A 25,166-nucleotide genomic window follows, 5' to 3' on the forward strand; every position below is an offset into this window, starting at 1 on the left:
CTCAGGAATGCATCTTCATTGGGAGAGTGCTCTCAAATCACAGGTGGGAAATTTGAGCAGGAAATACTTAAGGATTTGTAGAATGAATGGTGCAGTGGAAAATAACTACCTTTCATCGAACTCCATTGATAGCTGTGATGTCTGATGCCTTGGGATAGATTCATTGAGTGCATCTTATGAGGGGGGATAACAGTGCCTCAGGTTTCTCTGTTCTGTGCTTCCAGCAGTAGATGAACCATGGTCAGTTATGAAGTGGATGAGGTAACTGACTGCTCAGAGGCAAGTAGAAAACATTTGGGGAAGACATTTACGATTGGGTAAAGAGTTGTGTTCTTTAAGGTTAACTGAGAAGTTGCCATAATGACTTGTTTTCAAGGGAAGATTGTGCAGAAGAATCACCGAGTCTCAGAATCACCAAGGTAGGAGAAGACCTCCAAGGTGATCTATCCAACCATTTGCCTGTCCCCAATATCTCCACTAAGCCATGTCCCTTAGTACATCATTTAAGGTTTCTTGAACACCACAGCGCTCTCATTAAGGCAGATTACCATGGTTTTTAAACCAGGACACCAGCTATGGCTTGGAGCAGATCAAACAACACTGATGGTTCAAGGCTGGGATTCTAAACTACACTAAGTCTTTTTCTCGGTATGTTCTTGATTGTAGGTGATAGTTTTCCTTCCACTGCAGAGAGGTGCCTCCCCTCAGTCAGGATTCTGTGCAGCATGAGCAAAAGCTCGCCTTTGTGGTGATGGCTTTTTGTGTTTACCTTGGACTGAATTCATGCTTTTGATATTGCTGCCTGTCTCGGTTCCTGCTCGTGTGCTCTTAGCAAATAGCAGGCACGGTTTTGGTTGTGAGGCAGCCTAGTAAGTTGTTTGGTTTTAAGTCAGGAAAGCTAAGAAAGACATCGCCCCAAAGAGATAAGTGTCTGAAGTAAGATATCAGGGGAGTGGGATTCTTGGAACATGTAAAACGAAGTTAGAATGCAAAATGCAGCTCTTGTTAACAGAGCAAACGGATGTTAGCAGCCTGCAGTTCAGGTGCAGAGCTTGCTCTACTAGACTCTTACACTCTCAAACTTATTACAGGATAAAAAGCTACAATGATTATCACGCAATAAATGAAGAAGAAGGGTTGGATTTGGGCACTCAAAGCCTGCCTTACATTCAAGAATGTCAGTTGTGCTACAGAAGGCTGGTTAAGTACTGCTGTTAAGTAGCAGTAAGGTAAGCAGGAGAAGTTCATCTCAGCATAGTAGTTGTTCTTCATTACCGTCACCAGGAACAGCATCCAGTCCTCAACTCTAACTGGTATTTTTCCTCTTGTGCTTGCATATTGCTGTGGCTGCTGGTAGCAGATCTAGAGCATGAAAGATGGGTTGGGATGAGGATCGGCTGCACTTCTTCCGTTGTCCTTCCTTGGGGTTTTTGAGGTGACATGCTGAATAGCTGTACCTCAATAGGAAGAGGTTGCCTTCTCTTTTTCCAGTCATTCGACATTTTTCAAGGAATCCTTCTAGCCTATGTGTAGTATAAAGTAGATACTGCTGTTTCAGGCATGCATGTGTTAATATATCGCAACAAACGGTGACCATTCACATGTTCTGGAGCTGGGTGGGGCCAAGGAAATGCATACACATGCATACTCGTGTTTATCTTCTGTATATGTGCAATAGATTTTCATATATGTTGGGACTTTTAAAGTAAGGCCAAGCTCATGTAATCTCCTTCAATGAAGCCAAGAGGAAGGTGAGATATATTTGGCTGGCTCTAACAAACCCTAAGATGGTCTGTATGTAATAATATATCTTTGAGTAGGCTGTTTTTGCAGTGTCATCATACTGAGCAGAGTCGGATTCTTCCTTGGCTCATCCTGGACACCAGGTTTATATGACCTAGAAAAAAAAGATACGAGGGGGGTGTGTGGGTGTGTATTTTTAGCTGAACTAAAGGGTATAATCAAGGTTAAAAAACGAGGCTATAGCAGGAACCTCGTGGCAAAGGGCACTTTTTAAAATGAATCCAACAGATTTATCATTGTTTCTTAATGGATTACTTTTTAAAGCTCATTAAAACATTTGGAGAGTCCAGAAAATAATTCTCTTTGAATTAACTAGCTGTTCTTACAGCGTGACTTCATAATAGGCAGTTTGGGCTGAAAAAGGGCACGCAATCCATTCAGGGTCGCTTTAGTAGGGGAAAAAAAAAAAAGACAAATAAGTAAATAAGCTCTGCGCTTATTAGCAGCGTCTACTTTTAGCAAGTTTGCATTTAATAAGTTCTCATGTTCCGTGGCTTTTCTAAAAGCACTTCACCGCTGTGATCTTTTTACAGTCCCACGTACCAGCGTTCGGCAGGCCGGGCAGGGTAATAGCAGCCTTGCATTAATCAGCAGCTAGGATTTATATCTGTACCTGTGGCATCACACTAGGATCACCTAAAATAAACAGCGGGGTGTTTATACTGGTCACGTAACAAGTGTCTTTCTCTGTTTGTCACAAGTGTTTAATTTAAAATGTATCCAGTAAAGAAAAAATGGTTTGGCACTCTGTGTTTCCATTTTAAGTAATCGACTTTAAAATAGCAGCGGTACAGGATATGTTTTATAAGATGAGCTCTGAGGAAGAGGACAGATTCTTTCATCACTCCCAAATGTCTCTGAGGAGATGTGCAGCAGGTGTGGAGCAGAGAGGCTGAGCGCCACGGGGCTCCATCCTCCTCTGCCTGTGGAGCACTGAGCTGCAGGCACACTGCTCTCTGCACCCCGTCTCCATTACCCCTTTGTGTGTGCCTTGTCTTCTGATGTAGGTTGTCTTCTGCATCTGGGGGCTTTCAGGTGGCTGTGGGTCAGCAGGGCAGTGTGCACAGCGTTGGTGGGGTGCAGAAAGAGAGTTAGATCCAGACAGGAGGGAGTTTGGAAATCAACAGTTAAGGAGTGGGGATAAGTTTTGGGGTTACCAGTCTCAAAGCCTTAAAAATGCCACCTGTCCCATAAAAAGAGGATACTGTTTTACAGGAGTGTTGCATTCTTCAGCGCAGTTCGCCCTTCGAGGCCAGTGAATATCTGACAGGACAGGTGGAATGTAAAGGCTCTGTATTGCGTTTCTTGAGATCACTGCATGTGTTTTCTTTGCTCGCTCACCGTGCTTTCACACAGCATCCTGTGCCAGAGTACTGTGAACTCATCTTGAATTTATTGGACACCTAGCACCTATTTAAACATCTATTTTTAAACCAGCACCGTAATGTCAGATTTAATGGGCAACTTCCTGCATTTTTTTCCTTTTATGTTTGAATGTTGCCCACCAAAATAGACTCAGTCAGCTAACGATAACAGAAGGAGATACAAAGCCAGTGTGAGTCTAGAGGTTGCTTAGAAGCAGAAAGCCAATTAAGCACAATTGCTGTTGATATCTAGTGGGAAGTACAAGTTAAGCAGGTTCAGGGTTAAATTTGTCTGTTCACTAGGGGTTCATGCTGATGAAGGTGCTTCACATTAGAGAGGCAAAATTTTACTTCCCAAGGCTACATTAATACTTCTTAACTATGTCAGAGGATTTAAAAGGAAAATGTCTTTCGTGCAAGTTGCGGTTCATGCAGCCTTACTGCACTGGCTAATTCTTTGTGAAAGGTATGTATCTAATAGAGCACGTATCCTGCCAACTTCGATATTCAGTAGACAAACAGCCACTTTGCTAGAGATACTTCCTTACAAACTGCTTTCCTTCCTAAAAAAAATAGGCTGGTAGACCTCAAGCATCCAGCTGGGAGCTCTGAATGGATATGTCATGTCCCAGCTTCTCCCAAAGTGGATTGAAGTACCGTATGCATTACAGTGCCCACCTTCAAATGCTCATGCCAAAAAGATGTTCTAAACTCCTTTATTTTCTGATGGCTACAAGTCTAAATCAGCAACAGGACGTGAAAAGCCTTGCTAAAATGTACCGTTTCATGTGTGTTAACACTGAAAGCTGTGAGTGTAAGAGGGTGAAAGTACAGAATGTTACATATACAGTATGTGTGCAGTTGCATATGCATGTTCATAGACGTGACTTAAGTTCAACAAATATAAATATAATGTCAAAAATTTGACTCTGTGCCACTCGTTTCAGGCAGTTATTTGGCAGAAGAACAGGGTGTCAGATCACAAAATGGCCTGTATGTCAGTTCTGGGAACAGCCGTTATGGGCAGTATGGTACCTTTTCAACACCGCTGTGAAGATCCTGAGGTGAGTTTAAACTTTCTTCTCCCAAATCCACTTACAGCCCGTCAATGAAGAGCTAAGTCAGTATTCAAAAAAGAGACTTGGAATTAGAGAATATTATCTCCGGAGTGACATCTGATGAATGCACTTGATTCTGTTACTTGCCTCTCTGTAAAATTAATCGGTTTGGTGATTGAAAATGCACTCCCAGAATCATCTCGTCAGGACTCATGTGGCGCTGATCAAATGGCAGTAAAAACAGTTGTGATGACAAATGCAGAATTGCTGATTGCTCAGAGCTGTCTAAGTTAGGATTCCTGGCCTGCGGGCAGGTTGTGCTCTGATTAATAACTAAGTAGTTCTATCGTTCTTATCCTCATGGCCTTTTAGCCTTATCTTCAAAATATTCCTTCAGTTTCACTCAGGGTCATCAGAATTGCAAAATAAGCATGTGCTTAGAAGGCAAGTTTTGCAAGATTTTTATTAAACCTGTGTTTGAAAGCAATGCTTGACAGCTTTCACAAAACTTAAGCCCATGAGACTCTTTGCTGCTGCTGAAATTGAAGGAGTTGCCCATTATACTGTGCTCTGTCTAATCTTTTCACTTTTTTTGTATTCATTCTGCTTCTGTTTTTGTTGCAGACGTTCTCACAGAGGAGAGTCTTCCTTCTGCTGAGACTGCGCAGTAAACTTGTCTGTATCCTGTAGTAGCAGATCTTGCCCGTAGTTGTGTAGATGAGATGAATCACCTTTGTTGAAATGGGAGTACCTATTGAACGCAAATAACTGTGCTGCAGGAAACTGTTTTGTCAGTCTTAAATATGGAGTTTGTGAGAATGCTTGTAGTATATACATACTGGGAATTGAAGGGGGAGGGGGCTGGGCAGGAAGCAAAGTTACTTCTCTTAGCATACCAAGTTTTTCTTGTTTACGTCAGAACAAGCAAAGATGTTCTATTCCTACTTGAGTGCTTGCTGGCTGTGCCCCATATGGCTAATGTAGGGGGCTCTGCAGAGAGGACCAGGGGGTATTTAAAAGGGACTAGCTTGAGGGAGGCACTCAGCTTCTCATGTTACCTCTTTGCTATATCGTGAGGCATCCATATTCCTTGAATAGAAGTTTGGGAACATTCCATCTCTCTCTCTGTCTCTAAATAGTGTGTAAAATGCCACGTGCATCATTTATAGGTGTGTAAGTGATCCATGCACGTTGTGTGTGCACAGACTCGCATTCAGAAGCCGTGGATATTTCTAATTTAAGCAGACAAACACAATGAAATGACAGAATTAAGGCTGCCTGTGCAGCCCTTGCCTCTTTCCCTTGCATGCAGGAGTTGGGATAGATATTTGGTGACAATGTCTATGCCACTCTTTCCTTTCCATGCAGTCTATGTCTCATATAGTACAGAGATGAGAGCAGCACCAGTTCTTTGCTTCCTACTTGTCCACGGTGCAGCTTCCTACTCCTTTACTACAAAGTCTACTCTGAATATGAAATCAGCGTTGCTATAACCTTTCGTAAGCCGTACCTTACTAACTGCATCTTCAAGTGTTCTGCAATAAGCGATTCATGCATTTTAAAGCCTTGCCTTCTTCAAAACTTCCCTATTACGAGCACCGCATAAAACAAGAACATAGTTCAAGTTGGCTCCAAGGCATGGAAAAGTTGGGCAGTGCTCACAGAGTAGGAAGAGAACCAAAGAAAATAAAGGATGGACAGTTAGTCATGTGCAAAGCATCATCTTTGCTTTTTGCATCCCCATTCTTGGAAATGGGTGGGTCCATTTTGGCTGACAAGTTTCACTCAGGAAATTTTTACAGTGAAAGGAATTCCTATGGAATTCCTAGGAGTTGTCCTATATTCTGTGAGGGTGAAGTCAGGCAGGTATCCAAGCTGCTGAGAAAACGTTAAGCACTGAAGAAAGGCTTACTGTCCATTCAATACAGATATATTTTAATATGTACATTTATTTAATATTCTGCAGTCGATGTAATTTTGCCTGAACTAAGAAATTTTTTTACATGTGATAGTTGTAGTAATTAAGGTTAGTTTTAGATCTCCTTACTAACTTCTAATGAGCGTACTTGATATTCCACGTGTCTTTAAATAGTAACAGCAGTCAGCCATGTCTCAATCTGGCAGCTTCTGAAGTGACTTATTGAGAGACTTTCAGTTTTGTTTTAATGTTGCCTGTATGTAAAAATACTGTTTGAAGTGAAACGCTAATACAGATGTTTGGGAACTGGAAAAGAAATCTGAAGCATAAAGAAGGAACGTTCAGAGAGGATGTGCTAAAGCTGCAGGATAAAATCGAGAAGTGCTGCGTGTTGTTTTTTGATAATCATCCAGCAGATATTTGACACCTCTTTAACTTGACCAGTGGTGTTTGGTTATGTGCAACGTTGCTGACCAGAACGCTCCGGCTTTAGCACAGAATGCTTGTTACAAGGTCAGGAGGGAATAAGGGAGCACATGGGCAAATAGCTGCTGTGACGTAGGTGAGTGGGGAGGATAGGCCAAGTCCCAGGGATTTTAAGTCCCGTTTCAAATGCATGATAGCTTGGGTCTTAGTATGTGCAAGAGGTCTTGCCAACAGAAAAACCAAAAAGATCTGATTTCTGTGTTCTCTGATCCACGCTGCTACCAGAACGTTCTTGATACTTTCCCACGTATCCAGAATCCAGTCTTTGCTTTGCACCAGCCCCACACTGAACCCTTAGCTATTTGTTTGGGCCAACTGCAGTGGGGCAGCACGTGGGGCAGTACCTGTGCTGGCTGACACGTGTCAGTGCTGCTGGATCCTGTCTTTGGAAAAGGTATGACGGCCTTTTCTACGGAAGGGTCATTATTTCGAGGCTGTCCTCCAGACAGCTGCCAGTTATCACAGAAATTGTGGAAATACATTATCTTTGGGATTTCTGCTTCTTTACCAGACAGAACTGATATCATTTTAAGGGCTTTTAAGTTGGTTAGTGGAGGAGAGGAGGAGCGGATGAGGCAGGCAGCACGTGTCATCGGCCTCATTTTGGCTGGAAAAAAGCCCCAAAAAACAGCAACAAAGCTAAAAGGGCTTAATGGAGAAGTTCTAAAACCTTTCCTTAATGTTAGGTTCTTGAATTGTGTGATGTGTTCCTGGTCAGGGTTAGGTGCATGCAGGTTCTTCTGGAGGCTGTGAGTTGAGGGTGCTCAGCCCAGCCTGAAGGCAGATGGTTTGGATGATAGTGGTGTAGGTAAATGTTGGTGTCTTGAATAAAGGCCTGATAAGAGGTAATTTAAAGTGTCCTGTGTGTGGAAAGAGAGGGAGTTGATGCTTTGATTTTCTACCTTAGTGTGAGCTCACTACCCCCTTCTCCAGGCTGGATGGCAGTGTGTGCTTTTAGCTTATACAGGCAGTAGTTGGTGACCCTGTGGTCAGCACGTACAGGGTTAGCTGGCATTGGTTTGTTGGCTTCAGCCTACTCCAACTCTTAGCTGCAGACAGCAGCCTCGTGAACCTACAGTCCCTGTAGGAAAAGTCTCAATTGATGAGGGGTGATGGAGACAGAAGTATCCTCAGCCTCTTTGTTTATTTATTTATTTAAAGAGCTTTTATTGCTTGAATTGTAGAATCATAAAAACACCAAGGATGGTAAAGACCTCCAAGATCATCCAGCCCAACTGTCCAACTATCACCAGTATTTCCCAGTAAACCATCGTGGCTGTGAAGAAGCAATGCGTTTATTTGAATGGCTGGGACTCCTGTATGTTTCAGTGTAATTTACCACCTTCACAAAATCTTCTCGACCTTCTCTTTTAAAGACCTTTGTGCTGCATTTGTTCTGTCGTTACAGATAAACCTTTCTGGATTTCTTCCCAAAGCTGACTCAAACAGCTCTTTGACAAGTCTCTCAAGCTCAGAACGGAGTTTTATTTTTATAAATGAACGTCCAGTTCATCAGAAGGACATATTAAAGGTAACACTCTGTAGTGTTTTCAACTGCAGAGCTGGAGGGCTATACTTATGGCCAACTTCAGATAGACAAGAGCCTGGGGTAGTTGATTCTTTCTCACTGTTAGCCTCGCAGAATTACAGATGTGCAGTTTTTCAGGCAGGAACTGTGTGTGGTTTCCCATAAGAATTTTTCTCTGAAATTAAAATAATAATTTTGTCCACTTCATACTGGGAGCTTATCAGGCTTTTACACACTTTCACTTTAAATCTGTGTATGCGTTGAATAAAACTGAAAGTGATAGTGCAGAAGCACTGGCTACAGCTAGGCATTGTGTAGACAGAATTTGATACTCTTGGGTTTCTCACACTGCTGAACCTCGCAGCACCTCACTTGGAGCAGCACTGCTGTTCTAATCCTCGCACCTCCCAGAAAAGAAAATTCAACTCATGCTGAAGTGTATGTGTAGGGTTCAAAGTGGAGAAAATGAGTTCATTTTCAGTCTACAGTCAGAGTTTTGTAGATGTAAGCCCTGAACTTGTGTTTGTGCTCTAAGTGGCAAACAAGGCTAAGCCTGTACTACGTCTCTGTGCAGTATCTGATATACTTGTTTCTTGCTGCAGTGTAAGGCTCAGTTTGGGTCCCATAAAAGAGGCCGCTTCTTAAGCAGGGTCTGGATGCGGTTCCGGGCTCTATAATACATAGTAAAAATACATTGCCCTTTGATTAGGGCCATTCTTGGAATGGTGATCATTTATTTTGACTTAAATTCTGAAACAACCAATTAATTTTTTAGTTTTTGGTCGGGAGTTTTCATGGGGTTTATAGAGAAAGCAATAAGGGCAAGCAGAGTTTGTGAAAAGTTGTAAATTTAGAGTTGGGTTAACAGAAGGAACAAACTAATCCTGTTCTGGGAAAAGGTCAACTCTGTGGTGCGTATGTTACTGTCTCAAACAGACTTTAGCTTGGCCGAAAGAGACAGTAATGTAGTTGTAAGCTAAATATGGTTATAATTTTCTAACATCACAATTTCTTTATGTGCCTTTCTATCTGTTTTGTTGCCTTTACTGACATCTCTGTAACGAATTAATCTGTAGTTAATCCGGCAGTACTACAGCGTGCTGATGCAGAAGGACAGCGCACGCTTATACCCTGTGTTCTTTCTGAATATTACTGTACCCGCTTCTGCTGTGGATGTGAATGTAACACCTGATAAAACTGAAGTTCTGTTGCATTATAAGGTAAGCAGTGTCTTACTCTGCTGTTGAGTTGACAAGCTTTCCTTACGCACAGGCGATAAGGGCTTGTGGAACTGCCCAAGTGTTTGAAGGTGATCAGTGCTACTGAAGCTTTATAGGAGTATTAATCAGAGCTCATTTCCCAGTTGATCTTGAAGATCATTTATGTGCTGTCACATACGTGTATTTGTTTCCACATAGCTCTATAGTGACTGAAGCTAAATGCAGTTTTGATGTGTGTCCTTAAATAAATCTCTTGCATAAATTCTTATTGCTTTAAGTAGTAAACATTCCAAACACTGCACACATTACAAAGGGAAAGTTGATTTCTGCTGAATGCACAGTTTGCTTAAATAATGGTTGCTTAAATAATGGTTGACATCATTTAAGTTTTGGGATATCCTGTTGATAACATCGAGACCTGAAATCTAACTAAACAGTATGTGCCCACATTTTAGAGTTTTTGTAGTGATACATATTCCTTAAATTGGCTTTCACTTGGTTCTTGATATGGAAAGTAATGTCGTGGAAATTAACAAAGCTATGCTGGTAAAGCCTTTACTCACAGAACACATAGGTAGTCACACGGGTCAGTTTATCCTTTTCAGTTCAAGTTCTTGCACTTGTCTATGATAATCTTGAAAATGCGTTGCCTGTGAGGTACCATTGATGTGAAAATTAATGTAGCGTTCTCACACCTGTTGTAGTTTAAAACTTCTCTTTGTTGTTAGGAAGAGGGTTGGGGTTTTCTTGTTTGTTCCTTATTTCCATCATTTGTTGCAGAACTGTCTTGGCAGCCCCTTCACAAATGTGCTTCCATCATTTGGAGTGTGGCTGGTCCTTCTGATTTTACTGTGAGCTTGTGATACTGTATTAGGTGGGAATAGCTTTACTTGATATGGTGTTCAGCAATCACTCCACTGTGCTCTAAAGAAAGCAGTTAATCACTTTGATTTCAGTGTAAACCAGTGAAGCAAAACACCTCTCCCAAGTATCTGCGGTGAAATGTGTCCATTTAAGAGCCTTTTTTAGCCTCAGTGAAAAATGAAGTGTGCCGTAATCTCTCCAAGTTTGTTTGGAAACTGTTGTGAACGAGATCACTTTGCTCTGTGTTCTCGGTATCTGTCAGTTATGTATTTCGGTTTTCACTTACACTTCTCTGTGTCTTTTTTCTGGTTGTTATTTTTGTTCATTTGTTTTGTTTGTCTGTTTTTTTTCCCAGGAGTCTGTCTTATTTGCTGTTGAAAATGTGTTGAAAACTTTGTATGGGCCACTACCTGCTTCGGTCCCTGGTGAAGCTAATAAAACAGCTGTTGCCTCAGAAGACATGTTTGTTCATAAAGCAGGACAAACAGATGTGGTTGTTAATGAAAAGGAACCATCTGGAAACAATGACCTACATGCTCCTACTTCATTCCTTTCATTCAGCAGTGATGTGCAAAGTTGTCAAGCAGGAAAAAACACAGAGATCTGTTTAAACCATCAGATATTATCTGGTGATACTGTACATAGTCGCCTAGAAGAAAAAGAGGCTTCTAAGAATGATGCCTTTCAAGAAGGCTCCTTACATTTCTTGTGTGAGGAGGAACAGAATGGACAAAATACAACTGGTATTCCAAGAAACAGTGCTCCTACGGATCCTGGGTCTAAAAAAGATGGTGTGCACCTTTTGAGCTCTGATAACACTGAAGAAGCCTTAGTCCCTGAAGACTTACCTGAAATATCTGCTGATAGTTGGAGTATGGGAAATGCTTTTAAAAACTCCTCAGGAGACAACCTGGAACCTGTTAAGGTTTTAATTCCTGAAGCTGGAGGAGCAGTTAATAGGCAAAGTGAGCGCAGTGATGAACAAAGCCACGATCCACAAATCCCAAATCAAAGTACCAGGAAAACAAACATAATAGATGAAAAAACAGGACAAGTAACGGCTTATGACTTAATTAATGGTCGAATAATAAGGAAATCCAAGTCTGCATTTGAACACTTCATCCAAGAATATCGTTCCAAGTTGTTTTCTGAAAATCCAAGGTGTAGCATGAAAGAGATCCTGTTGAAAATTGAAGAGCGGTGGAAGAATTTAAATGAAGAAGACAAGCAGGAGTAAGTTTCCAGGCTTCATCTTGATTCTAAATCTAGCGGTTAGCGGTGAGCAAATGAGTCATCTGTTGTGAGCGGGAGAAAGATGATAACTTCCCAGTTATTGATGAAAAACAGACCAGAACATTATTATTGTCATTTCAAGGTCAGTAATGGTTCTGTCAGACATGAGCTGCTGATTTGAGTTACTTATTTGGCCACTGCATTTGCCGTGCAGCAGTTAAGTAGGGACTATTTCCCTGAGTTGTTGTTTAGAAATAGCACGCAAGAAATGTGCTTTGTGAGTCATACAAACATCAGCTTTTTAAGGGCTTGCCTGCGTATCGTCACTCCAGAAGCGCTGTCAATGAAAACCAGCGCAGTGATGGATGAGGCTCTGTATCGTTCTTCCAGAACTTTTTCCAACCAGCAGTTCTCTTTTTATTGCTTTCAAGTGAGAGTTCCCTTTTAGGATCTTTAGTATTTGAACGTTTGGAAAACTCCTTTCCCCTATATTTAGTAAGTATCCCATCCCAGTCTACTCCATTACTGTATGCGTAAAACCCAGTCAGATGACACAAGGAATTTCTTTCCCCCCAACAGCCATCCCAGTGCCTGTTCAGAGTTTAGTACGGTTCAAATGCTAGCGGGTCCCTTGTTTCACTCTGAATCAAACCTCTTCTCAGACTATGGTCTGAATATTTCCACTTCCTATTTCCTGAACTGTTCTATCAGTGACATACTGAAATTCACCTGCAAGTAAGGAAAACATTTCAGCCTTTTTTCATTTGGGTTTTCTGGTGTCTTGTCTTTTTTTCTTTTGATCTGGTGGTCAGTTAGTTAAAATGTACGTGGAGTTTATATTGCTTGGAAAGAACAACTAGGACAACAGATTTTAAGGCATTTTAAGTTCAAAACGTGGAAGGTTCTTTTAATGTAGTGAAATATAACACACTTTGGAGAATCATATGGAGGAGAAATTAATGGTTCTTCAGCAATCCTGTGTGGTTTTTTCAATGGAGTCACTGAAGTGTTGCGAGAACATGTTTTCTTAATGGTACAGATGTGAAGAGAAGGGACTAAGGAAGCCACCAGACAAAACTGTATTTCTCCCATCACAAAACCACACATCTGAGAAACGGTGTTTTGCCCACCTCTCCTTCAGCAGGAATATTGATGTAATAATAGAAGTCTGCTCCAATTATATTCACGCTTTTAATGAAACAGAACAAAAGGTTCTGCCAGCTGCTTCAGAAATTTTTCATTTGCTCTGCTTTAGCTTTCGAGATTTCATGGCTGCTTTCCTGGTACAACTGTTATGTTTAAGAGTGTGCCTACAGATTAACTTCACGTTAGTTCAGGAAGGAGACCTCTCTGGTAGTGGAATTTTTCATACCTGTAGAAGTGAATGCAGTAGATGTTGGAGTCAGTGAAAGATTTAGCACTAGTTGTATCAATACTTTTCAGCTTTGGTATTTTTCTGTTTTGCTTTCAATCTTGTAAAATTGCTCCAGAAAATAACTACTGCAAAGAGATGGGTAGTTATCTTTTCCTTCAAGGCAACAATCCCAAAGAAATATTGCAGGTCTGGCCGAGAGCATGTTTTTGCCTACCGGACACTCTGGATGAATTGAGCCACCTAGAGGTAACAGCAACTGTGTATAGAACAGGGCAGCCAAGGGGCCATGGTCCTACTGAGCATGCTGTGCCTTCAGGTTCAGGCAGCCCTCCTGGAAAGTCATCTCTTCTCTGGCTTTAGACCTCTGTCCTTCTGCCACAAAGTCCATGTTTAGGTGACTATGTGCTCGGCTTCAGCATCTCTTTTTGCCTCTGGCTTCTCCAGCAGGTCTAAATGAATTTAAATCCCTTTTGGGAGCAGCACAACCAACAGATGTCACATAATGACACGGGATAGCCTTTTCAAAACAAGCCAGCATTTATTACTCAACCGGAATGTCAAATTTTATGGTCTTTTGGTTACAATAGAAGAGGAAAGTTTCCATGCATGTCCATGTTGGCAGCATTTCATATCCCCTTGCTTTGCAAAGCCAGGATTTAATTTCTTATACTCACTCTGCTCTTAATACAGCCTGTGTGTGTGTCTGGCCTTAATATTTCTTGCTTATCAGGCTCAGGTAGCAGTGGGAGAAATCCATCCAACTGCAATGACAGCAGCAGCGGCAGCGTATATCCTGAAGGTCTAAGAAAGGTTCGGAGCTACACACGTTATCATGGGGCTAACAGATGACCTTGTCAGTGCTGTATGGTAATTCTTCATAAGTATATTTGTACCTTGGGAGAAATATCATTTGAGGTAGCACGGCCTTTGCTGTCTGTTGACAGATGGGAGCGTGTGCATAGACTGTCGTTAGTGACTAGCAGTAGCTAGTTCCTGTCTTGTACTTTTTTGTTGCCTGATGAATTTTTTATGCATCTCACGGCTTGTGTGAATGCATTATTTGCAGCTATTGGGGAGTAAGTTAGCAATTAGTAATTCCAGGCAAAAAAGTGTTGTTTGTTAACGTGTTTTAACCCTTTTGCTCTGAGGCAAGTACACCAATCACCTGGAACCCAGGTGTTTCGCAAGTACTCTGTGAAAAGCTGATATGAGAAGTGAAAAACTTAATTGCCTTTTCCCTTCACAAAGGCAGGAAACACAGGAATATAATGTAATGTTTGCTTGAGACGGTAGTTTGAGTTGGTTCAGTTTCGTATTATGAAGAGGCTGAAGCTGAGAGTTATTATTCAGAATGTGGTACCTCTTTTTTCAGCTTGTGTAAGTCAGTGCAAGTGACAATTGCTTCTCAGAAGTTACTCCAAACAGACATATTCAGATTTATTCAGTTTTATTTGTCTACTCAGTGTACCAGTCTGAGAGACCCTGGGTTATTTTTATGTAGTTAGTTAGGCAAAGCCCTCGCAGTCAGATCTTGTGAGGTTAGAATTTCTCTATTGCTGGCCTAAAATGGAAGCATGTTGGACTTTCTTTGGAGTTGTTTTGGTTCTGGTTTATCTTTTTCAGTACTCTTGTAGTTAAATATTATCACATGTTACAACTGTGTCTGTTCAAAACCAAGTGTTAATTAATCTGGTCAATAGTATGAATGTATTCTGTATTAGAAAAAGTTCTGGTCAAGTGGCTTCATTGATATATTTTAAAAGCAGCAGATGTTTTTTGTCTTAGCATTTACTTCATATTTTCTAGGACATGATTTATTGCAAGAAACTATTTAAGCTGACTTTTTTTAGTTAACTAAATATTGGTACCATATGTGAATGCTAGCACATCGTAATTAATTGCAAATGGTGACCCTTCTCTTGACCTTAATTTTCCAGCACGCATACACATAATTGAATCAAACTGTTCCAGCAAGTAGCAATAAATAAATATGACCAGTTAAAATATTTACTTCCAATACTCCTGTATGAGAGCACTACCTTCCATCGAAGGTCAGATTGGTATGAATAACCTGGCAGAGTTTAGAGTATCAAATCAGGGCGAAACAAGGAGGTAGCACATTGTTCCTTTGTCATTCAGATAAGTGAGGTTTGTATGTGGGAGGCGAGCACAAACCATCTATTAAACTTTAGCTGTCATCTTGATGTTCACAAGCACATTAAGAATCACTGCAGGTTTTAGAGCTTTAGTACGTAGCAGTGACTTAACTATGAAGACAGAGTTTAGAGTCACTTTGTGAAATATCTCTAAGTTTGTTATTCAGAATTCTGTGATAATCCTATCTACTGTGGATTTGCATGCTTTTTATTCAGGTGGCTGATGTTAGGCTATTTCAAGTCAGAGTTCCTCTTTACCTTAAATAGAGCCTGAGGCTTATGAAATTATTTAACCTCTGAACTGCTAGTTAAATGCCTGGTCTCCACTTGAAATTTGCGGAGATCTGGAAGCTTAAGTGGCTTTTTGAGTAGGGTTGGATGTGCTTGTGGCAAATCTTCTGAAACTATATGTCTCATTGCAAGAACGAGTTAAACACAGTCTTTGGGATTGAGGTCCAAGACAACCTGCACTAGCTCCTTGTATAATGAAGTTGATGTATCTCCCTTCAAAAATTCAGATTTTCCTGGCTGTCACAATGAAGGAAAGTTTTGAAGTCGTTATCCTCGCCAGGTAGAGGCACAGGGGCAAGGTTTCCGATCTCTTTACCACCCCAGTCACAGTGGAAAATGTATTGATGTGGCTGCTCGAGTGAACCATGGGAGTAGATGCCTTGCCTTTTGGTTTTGTGTGTAAGGAGTTGGAGTCTGTGATTTCTTGTTTGGTTCAAATAATTTCCTTTCATTTTTAAGGTATGAAATCAAAGCTGCTAGAGACCTGGAGCGGTACAACAGAGAGGCTAGCAAAGCCATGCATCAAGAACCACGCAGACCCATAAAGGAGAAAGAAAGACAGAAGGCCAGGCTGAAGATTTCTCTACCCAACCAACAGAAACTTGACAAAATGTTGCATGCTCGAGTTGATAAGAAACCCAAGTGTTACCAGCCTGTGAAAGTTGTTACACTGCCTTTTTCTCTCAGTGCCTGTAGACCTCAAATTCCAAGGCACGAGAAGAGCAATTCAGATAAACATGAGCTTTGCCTGATCCGTAGCCAGAGTTTTCCTGATATCTGGATATTTGCTACTGAAAAAAAGCTAATGTTGCTGAATCCATATAGATTGGAAGAAGCCCTGCTGCATAAAAGATTGCTGATGAACCATAAGCTTCCAGTAGAGAAACTGGACAAGCCGATTGTGTTATCAGACAGGTAGAGTACAAGTGAGGAGAAGACTTTACATGATTTTCATTATTTATAGTGATTTAGAGTAGGCTGGTGAGGCCTTGTTTATGAATTCTGTTACTGTTTTAATTTGTAAGCGTACAAAACATAAAAATATGCTCTTACAGATAAATGAAAGACCAAATAAAGAGCCAGTCTGGTCATTTTCCAGTAGAAATAAGTATGAGTTTTGAACTGCTTGGAAAAGTAGTGAAGACAAATGTCTGCTCCCAGAGGGGTGAAGTAAGTGCTCCACATTTTCACAGCTTCCCTCTAGCTAACTTTCCCCATGGATTATGGAATGGCTGACGTAGTTAATGCTGTTTGTCTCAGCTTGGTCATTCTGTATGATATGTAAATAGTTGCTATTTTGTACTTCCTCTTTTTAAAGATTGGTTTTTTTGTTTTTTTTTTTTCCAAAATGCTTTTCAAAATCATGATCCCTCGATATCTGATATGTTTAATGTATTTATCTGAGCTGTTTTAATTGTATAATTAAGGATTGTTTTTAACCCTTTGGGTGTTGGTTTGTGCAGTGTTGTTTCTTTTCCCAGTCTTCTTGGTGAACCTCACTACATGGATGCTCTTCAGAAAATGCAGAAGGATTACCAGATATTAAGGGGAACGAGCTATTTGTCAGATCCAAGGCTTGTAGCAAACGGCTTCCAGATAAAAGTGATAGAAGGTAGGATGGCTTGAACATCTTTTAGTCTTATTGAAGCTTTTTTTATTCTGATTCTATGCTTTAAATGGTGTCTATTTTGTTATTCTGCATTGCATTATCTTTCTAAGCACCGAGATCCTGGTTTCCTAAACATTAAGGTTATATTACTTTGCTAGGAATGTCTTCATCTATATACAGGAGTGACTAAGGGAAACTGATGACAGCAAACATGAATAAAAAAGTGTGTGTAGCTGGTGGTATAACATTCTTTGAATAGGATGTTCTGAAATCCACATTCTCGTGACATTTTTATTTCAATTCTCAAAATGCTGCATTAATCATTCTGGCGCAATGATTAAACTGTTGAGGCTTCTATAGTCAAGGCGGCTTCCTGCAAGGTGATAGTTACTTACAGAATCTTATGTGAGCGAGTGCTTCAGCTCACTGTCCCTCTTCTGTTCGGCAGCTGAGGAGGTCCAATAAGGAGTTGGGGCTGGCTTGCAGGCCTTCATTCATAACAAGATTGCAGCACGGTGCCCAAAGGGGCTGGTAAAGAGAGATTCAGAAAATCATCAGCTCTTTTGGTAGAGGTTGGTCTCCACTCAGAGTTTCTTTAAGGTTAGCAGTAAAAATTAAGTGCTTAAAGATTTTTTTTTATTCTGAAGAATCATTTATAGCGATGCTTTTGGAATTCCAGGGGCAACCCACCCAGGATCGGTTCTGAGCAGCAGGATTTCTCTAGCAGAATTCCAAGAAAAGCAAACTTCTTTGGGGCAGTACCTATCTGTGACAGCTCAGGGAAAAGATTCGCTATAAGAGCTGTTAGAAACGCTATAGCTTCATGTGTTACAGATCCCTGCATATGTACGGTGTTGACAGATCTGCTCAAACATATGGGATCTTTTAAGAGTGGGTCCAAAAAAGGGATGTACAGTAACTCCTTCTGTCAGAGCCTGGCTCTTTGGGAAGAACAGAGCCTAAGCTGTTTTCTTTACTGAACAACGTACAGCACAAACAAGGATGCTTCCTTCTCAGTGGCTAAGTCTTGTGATAAATAGCAAGAGCTGTCCGGAAGTGTTCATGAAAGGAATTAGATTGAATCATTATGGCAATCAAGTACTTGTGGTAAGAGACAGCTCTTAAGAAGCTGTCAGTCAAGCAAGTAAAAAAACCAAGCAGGTCTACAACTTGTCTCTAGGCAAATATGGGAGGAAGGGATTGGAGGCCTTTGTGCTCATGTACCTTTTGTGTTTTTTTCTGTCCTTCTTAACTGGGTGTGAATAATTTTGCTGTTAACATTTAGAAGACCTGATTTCAGGTAACAGCAGAAGAGAGATGCTGAGCACTCTTGTGGAACTGGAAAAGGCCGTCTAGTTTAAAAGTAGTTTGCTTAGTACAGGAGTGAAATTGTATGATATAACATTATAGGACTCAGCATAGTTACCAGGAATTAATAATCATTTTCCTATGTCCCCAACTATATAAAACTAAGAGAATGAAGTCTTCTGAGGAATGTTGATCTTGTTTAGTTTGCAGTTTAATGAAAATACAAGCAGTGCCCTGTTGGTTTTATGTGCACTATACAGGTTGAGGAACCGTTTAATCAAGGACTCAATGCGTACTATATAACCAGCCCATCTGAGGAATGGAAATCTAATTCAGTTCTCAGTCACTGTCTTATATTGTAACTTTATTTGAGTGGAACGTTAATCACATTTGAGGCTTGTCCGTCATATTTATAAGCTTCTGCTAATGATGTTATGGCAGTTACAGAGTTACAGCCTCTGCTATAGCGTGTTATTGCAGATGAAGGTAGAAATGCCAACAAAAAATGGAATTTCACCTGGTCGTTTTTTCCAATCGGCCTATGGATTTTTACTTAATACTTCATCAGTTCCTCTTTTTTTTTTTTTCTTCTTCCTTTCCTTATTATTTTCCCTTTCTTTATTCATGAGTCCAGCCTTTGGATAGTGATTTCTACAAGAGTGTGGTAGTTTCAGACCATGTTTGGCTGTGGTTTTTTTAAGGCCACGTCTGTCCTTGGGATGTTCTGTTGCTGTGAAATGAGAATGTAGTTTGCCTTTGGTCTGCGTGATTGCAACCAAAGCTGTTCTAAGTGTTCAAGACATTGGATGTGCCATGTTGTCTTGTTTAGTAGACCAGTATTTTTGTCTCTTGTTGATGTTGATTGCTCAGCAGTCTGAAGAGTTTTTAACTAGATTTTTCTCTGGATAGCTGAGAGTGAAAAACAAGTTGTGAAATAACTCAGGAAAAGCTTCTTGCTGTTAATGTCACTTGGGCAAAAATAACGGTTTCTTTGTAGAACATGCCAATTGTGATCCTCTTAAGTGGTGACGCTGAGCTCCAGTTCTCCTTCCACCCACCCACTCAGCGTTCTGGCCTCGCTGGGACTTCAAGTGATGATGCCTTTTGAGGGTGTGCTCTTATTGCTTTTACTTCTGGGTTCTTCCTGGCATTTGTTTGTTGAGTACTAGTTAACCCGTGACAACTAGCTTGCAGTGTTTTCTACATACAGAGAACCATTTCAAGAAGTAAGATGGAATACTTTCCTTCCAATTCTTCTTATCCTATTTATGGTATACAGACCTTCTGCTTCCTCTGTGAAAACTTGAGATGGGTGGAAATGAATTGAGAAGTGGCACTATGTCTTAGCCTTTTTTTAATCTGTCTGCCTTGAGCTATGGCAACGTTTTAGAGTCATGTTGTTGTCTTAATAACATACCTGAGCTACATGTATACGAAGACTGTGTTTAAAAGGTTTCAAAGAGCAGTAACAGACAAACTACCTGCCTTCTTTGGTAATACAAGCTGCTGCTTGTAAACAACTGGTGGAAAATCATGCTGCTACTTCACCGCAGTCTGATCTTGACAAAAGTCTGTAAGCTTTGTGGTCTTATGGTGTCACCTAATCTAGGTGGCAGCTGGAAGAGAACAGATTTTCCTGGCCATCGAAAAGGAATTATCCGAAGGTGATTGTGAATGTTTTGTTTGGACAGACAAAGGGGAAATTTTTAGCAATGAGAAATCCATGTCTTTAGTCAGTTAAAATCTAGTTTATTTGTTCATTGAAATATTTTCCTTGGAAGTTGTAAAGCATTTCACAGAAATCGCCATGGAAACTGCTTGAAGACTGCTGTTCGAGTACTCAAACAATTTTAATGTATATTTTGTCAAAAATTTACAAGTATATTGAGGTTTGGACATCTGCGTATGTCATCAAGTGTTGCCAATATATGAATTCTTGCAAAGACTTGCAGATAAATATATGTTAGTCAGCATGCAGTATGTTACTTTTCAGCCCAAAGGATGTAAGCAGAAAAGGAGAAATAGAAGTACCAAAGAAGGAGACTTCAGAGTTTGTATTATGTGTTCTTATGGTGTGCTCTAAAGTCTGATTTGACTTAGAAATAAATGTACAGTATTGTGAAGTGTTGGTTTCAGCTGGTTCTGATTGCCGGCTCACAGTGGTACATAAAAATGTCGAGGTTTACTAGCTAAGATTTGGGAAAGACAGCTTGAGGAAGAGGATGGCAACAGTGCTGGATGAAAAAGGAAGCCAAGTTCCAAATCTGATGTGGTGCTAAATATGTTGCTGGAATAAGAGCACGTGATTCTTAGTTCCTTGTGTCCCGTTCTGGTCAAAATATCTCTTTCCATGAAGCCTGAAAAACTCCACCAGCATTATTTACCTTTATGACATAACTGTATTTAGGCAACTCTTTTCACCCTATATTCTCCTTCTATTCATTTACTATCTCATTTAATTACTGTCCAATTAACAGTGACCGGTCATGGATAACGGTCTAATTGCAGTAGCTAATACATTGTCTTAACTTAGATTGTATGTATATTTCTAAAATCTTTCAGATAGTTCTTAGAACTAAGGTCTTAGTACTAGCTTGTGTCTTTATTATGAATACAGACAATCCCTTATCACAGCTCTTTAGTTGAATCCAGTTTGCAGCAGTCTGCTTGTTTCCTCCTTTTTTGCTTTTACTGAGTCATTCATGACCCAGGCTGAATGTACGTGATTTTCCCACCATACTCCAAAACAAAGGGAGGATTTATTCTCATTTTAATTAGTAGCAGTGTCACGTGTGTGTATCAAGTCTGTCATGGAGCCTTTAGATATTCAGGTTTCAGATCCTTCTCTGCATTGCTGGGAGAAATTGCTCCTTTCTGTTTTGGTAGAAGTTGCATTTGTTATGATTGATGGGAGCTGAATTGTATAGGTGTTGAAACCAATTATGTAGGGAGTAGGGCCAACACTGTTTTAATTAATTTCAAATTAAGTTGAGTTTTATTGCAACCTTCTAATTTAATTTAATGTATGTTTTAATCAAAACTGTGGAAGCTTTAATTAAAGCTATGCTCAAGGCTGGAAATGCTGCAAAAGGTTTGAAGCATTTCAACAGCACCAGCTGGGGTTTGAATTAAATTGAACTGGTAGGCTTGTGATGTCAGTATGCACAGATCATCATTTTGAGACCTTGAACAAAGAAATGCTTCTCGAAGGAGCGAGAAAGGTTTCCTAACTGTATTGAATTGATTCTACTAATCTATTAAGGGATTTTAGGTCTGTTTGACTTATTCCAAATTTCTCCAAAGTAGAAATCAAAGCAGTGTGTCACTTGCTGTGTTATTTTTAATTATTATGATTATTTATTTTCAGGTTCTTCAGCTTCAGAAAGCCACATGGAAATAGAGGGAATGGCCAATTGTCTGTCGTATTACGGTGTTTCTGACTTGAAAGAAATTCTCAATGCAGTCGTTAATGGAAATGCAAAGGAAGTATATGAATGTAGGCCTCTCAAAGTGATAAACTACTTGGAGGTAAGACCTGCCAATTTACTTGTGATGATTGGCTAGCTAAGCTCATAGCAAATAGTTAAAATCTTGAAGCTTGAGATTCTTGTTTCAATTTTCCATTCTAATTAATGTAGTTCTAGTCTGAACAGAAGTTCCTTTTGAAAAGGAGAATGCCAGATAGTCGCTGAGCTGTGTGGGCTCTGCATTGCTTACCAAAATACTTCCATCAGACATGCCACAAAACAGTCATCCAATGTGATCTAGTACAGGCTGAGAGTTTATGCTCACAGGGTTGTTCTGCATATGCAGTTTTCAGACTGGAACATTGTTTTTCCTTGTTAGAATACACAAAAGTCATGAAATTGCTTTCAAGCTCTGCAGTGCAGTTGAACCCAGAACAGTTATCAAGCTTTTATTCCCTCCTCAATAGGTTTGTAAAGAAATTATTATGAAGATCTGAGCTATTAGTTCATGAGAAGTAGGCATTAAAGGAAACTTAATTTGTGCATTAACTTTTAAGAGATGCATGTCCTGAAAAGCAGAAAGTGCACCATTTCCACTTGACGAAGAAAAATTCCTATGATTCATTCCAAGAGGGGATAAGAGACAAAGGGAATCTTAGTTGCCAAAAAAGCAAGCTGTCACTGGAATTAAGACGTCGAAGTGAAAAAATGAAGTCTCACATGTAGGGAAACCCATATGCTTCTGCAAACGCTTGTATTTAGTTAGCATCAATAAGTGCTGAAGCTAAGGGAAGCGCATGCTGACAACTGACCGTCTCAGAGGTCTGCTTTACTCATGGCGCTAGTGACTGAGTTTTGCAGGAAGCCATGTGTTCTTCAGCAGCAGCCAGCATTATTCACTAGCAGCCAGAGAAATGGTACTTGAGTAAAAGAATCTTTAAGCTGTTTTCTTTCAGACGTTGTTATGCAACAGATGGAACCAGAATTACTTCTTTTTTCTTTTAATGCTTGATGTGCAGGAGATAAAATTGTCTGCCCAGAGACAGTAATAGGCCTGAATTTTCAGAGACAGCTAATAAATACGGTATTGGTAAAAGCTGGAATAACTAAAAGGAGTTTTCCATCATTTCTTATCTTCTAGATGGTTCACTAATGCCATCTTAAGGCACAGCTCTTCAGATATCTGTTCAAAAGAATACCAAAGTATATGTTCAACTTGTTTTTATGCAAGCTCTTGCCTACGTGTTATTTGGAACTAGGGTACATAGCGAGGCATAGGCATTTAGATGGAATCCGTGCTTAACCTTTTGAACATGAATTATACAAATCTTTGGCTGTCATTTGGGGTCAGTAAATTTACAGCTGCCTTTGCAGCAGGTGAACTATAGTCATGTGCTCTTAAAGAAAGAGTCAGTTCAATGTTGAGACAGGAGTGTAACCTGGAAGCTTTAAGTTCTCTTCTTACCAATACGTGTCTGTCGGGTGGATTGGGTACAGTTGGTTTGTGTCTTTGCTAGCGTTTAAAAGGTGTGTGTGTGTGTAAAGGTGTATACAGTAATGGTGTTTATCTAGGGACTATCAGAGCATTATTAACAGCAATAGTTGATCTTGTGGGGAACAGTTCAAAAGAATGTTCAGCAGTAACAGTAGCTGGAAAATGCATATTCACTGGGAATTACATGGCTTGCATTTGTGAAAATGATTGATTTTTTTCCAATAAGCACTGGATTTTTTTTTACTGTCATCTCATGTTCCAGAATGCAGTTTCTGTCCTAAGTTGGAGTAATCAACGTTATCTTCTTCTTCTTTGGTTTATCTTCTGGCAAACCCAGAAGCACAAATAGAGAAACACTCAAAGAAAAAGCCTTCCTGAGTAGACAGTGCTCCACGCTGTTCATTTTTCCATTTGGCTGGGGGGAGATCTGCTGAAAATATTAACATAAAAAATGGTAAATGTTGGTTTCATGCCTTGTGAAGGCACAAAGGCCTAAGATAATAGAAGGAAACAGCATTACCTTTTGATGTTGCTGATTCTTTGAAGGTGTTTGCTAGTACTAGTTCAGCAGTCACTTTTGATGTCTAGTACTGTGAGATGACAGCATGTATTATATACTTACTATAGCACTGATCTAACATTGAATAATGATAAAGTTGATAATTTTGTGCTGTGGAATATGCCTTGTGAACTGGTAAATCTCTTCAGGCAATACTGTCGCCAACAGAAATTGAGCTATTCAGAAACACAGGAACCCTAACAGAGAAAGTGCAAACATAACCAGTACGCTGTGTGTGACTGACATAGAAGAGCATAAAATGACCAGTATGGTACATTTAGAATTTAACTTGTGTTTCTGGGATTCCAAGTATATCATTGTAAAAGAAAAGAGTGACCTTTCAACAGCGAGTGCTTAATTCATGTGTTCTGATAGCCCCAGGTTAACATGGACGTTAAAACTATTTGGTTTTGTTTTGTTTTTCCTTTCCACAGGGAGAAGCAGTGCGTTTAGCTCGGCAGCTGCCCTTGCATTTGTCAAAAGAAGATGTAGAAAACACAATTTACAGGATGAAGCAACAGCTTGGAAGGGAAAATAAAGGCTGTGTTCACGGTCGTCCTTTTTTTCATCACTTAACAGATATTCCAGAAGTTAACAAGCCATAACTCCAAGGAAATTATTCAGTAAATGGAACATTTTGTTTGGGATTAAATTTTTCTTGCTTATTTTTGATTGTTATTCTGTATCTTCAGTATGTTTTGTGTAAAGTTTTTGTATATTTACTTTTCGTTATCAAAGTTCTCCTTTATTTATTTTTTTTTTTTTAGTTCAAGTGCTGCTTGAGAAATGGAAATAAATTAATATTGTAGATAAAGGCTCCACTATTTTTAGAAGAATTTATTAAAGAAATGTTCTCAACTGGTTTGATGCTTTTCTCATTTCTAATTTCTAATGTTTTTGGCTAAAATCAGCAAATATCGGTATGTCAAACTGTTCTAGATACAGTCATAATCTGCTCTCAAAAGAGCTTGGCAAAATTGGTTGCACTGTGACAAGATGGGTGAATTACTACAGGAAGCCGGGGAGTGATAAGTATTTAAATGTGGCCCTTCCACATATAGTTGGTACTGGCACATATTCATGTTGTTCGATTTCTGTTCGGATACTGTTAGATTTTGTGAGTATTGAAGTCCTAGAGTTTCATTTCCAAAAAGCTTCTTTATTAACTCTGAAAGTAACTGTGATGATTTCTAACCTTCAGGTGCAAAGATGTGAGTCTTAAAAGTTCAGTACATTATTAAAACTTAAGATAAACAAAGATGGGCGAATTATTTAAAAGATGAATAGATAGAAGTCATGAGAGTACAGGTTAGCACTGAAAGCAGATGGCAATATGTGTGATAGTGCGGTGCTATACATAAACTGTTTACTATTTGGAAGCGGACAGTCTTCAGTCAAGAAAAGCATGACATAATTAGGGAGAAATCTGCTA

The 25,166-nt window shown here is 39.9% G+C and overlaps 1 protein-coding gene across 3 annotated transcripts in view; it reads left to right on the forward strand.

Annotated features, from left to right (window-relative positions):
• PMS1 (PMS1 homolog 1, mismatch repair system component) overlaps positions 1–24,596 on the forward strand; it is a 38,810-nt gene extending 14,214 nt beyond the window's left edge. For 2 of the 3 annotated variants that reach the window (XM_072341153.1, XM_072341154.1), the window contains exons 6-13: positions 4,115–4,231; positions 8,038–8,160; positions 9,234–9,377; positions 10,597–11,474; positions 15,756–16,211; positions 16,760–16,908; positions 21,581–21,741; positions 24,169–24,595. In XM_072341153.1, the coding sequence (XP_072197254.1) occupies positions 4,115–4,231; positions 8,038–8,160; positions 9,234–9,377; positions 10,597–11,474; positions 15,756–16,211; positions 16,760–16,908; positions 21,581–21,741; positions 24,169–24,339 (2,199 nt within the window). In that variant the 3' untranslated portion in view covers positions 24,340–24,595. Of the gene's footprint in view, positions 1–4,114; positions 4,232–8,037; positions 8,161–9,233; positions 9,378–10,596; positions 11,475–15,755; positions 16,212–16,759; positions 16,909–21,580; positions 21,742–24,168 lie in introns of all 3 variants that reach the window. The other variant, XM_072341155.1, reaches the window with a different exon arrangement.
• The last annotated feature ends 570 nt before the right edge of the window (positions 24,597–25,166 follow it).

The sequence above is a fragment of the Excalfactoria chinensis genome, chromosome 7 (assembly GCF_039878825.1).
Source record: "Excalfactoria chinensis isolate bCotChi1 chromosome 7, bCotChi1.hap2, whole genome shotgun sequence".
Taxonomy (NCBI): domain Eukaryota; kingdom Metazoa; phylum Chordata; class Aves; order Galliformes; family Phasianidae; genus Excalfactoria; species Excalfactoria chinensis.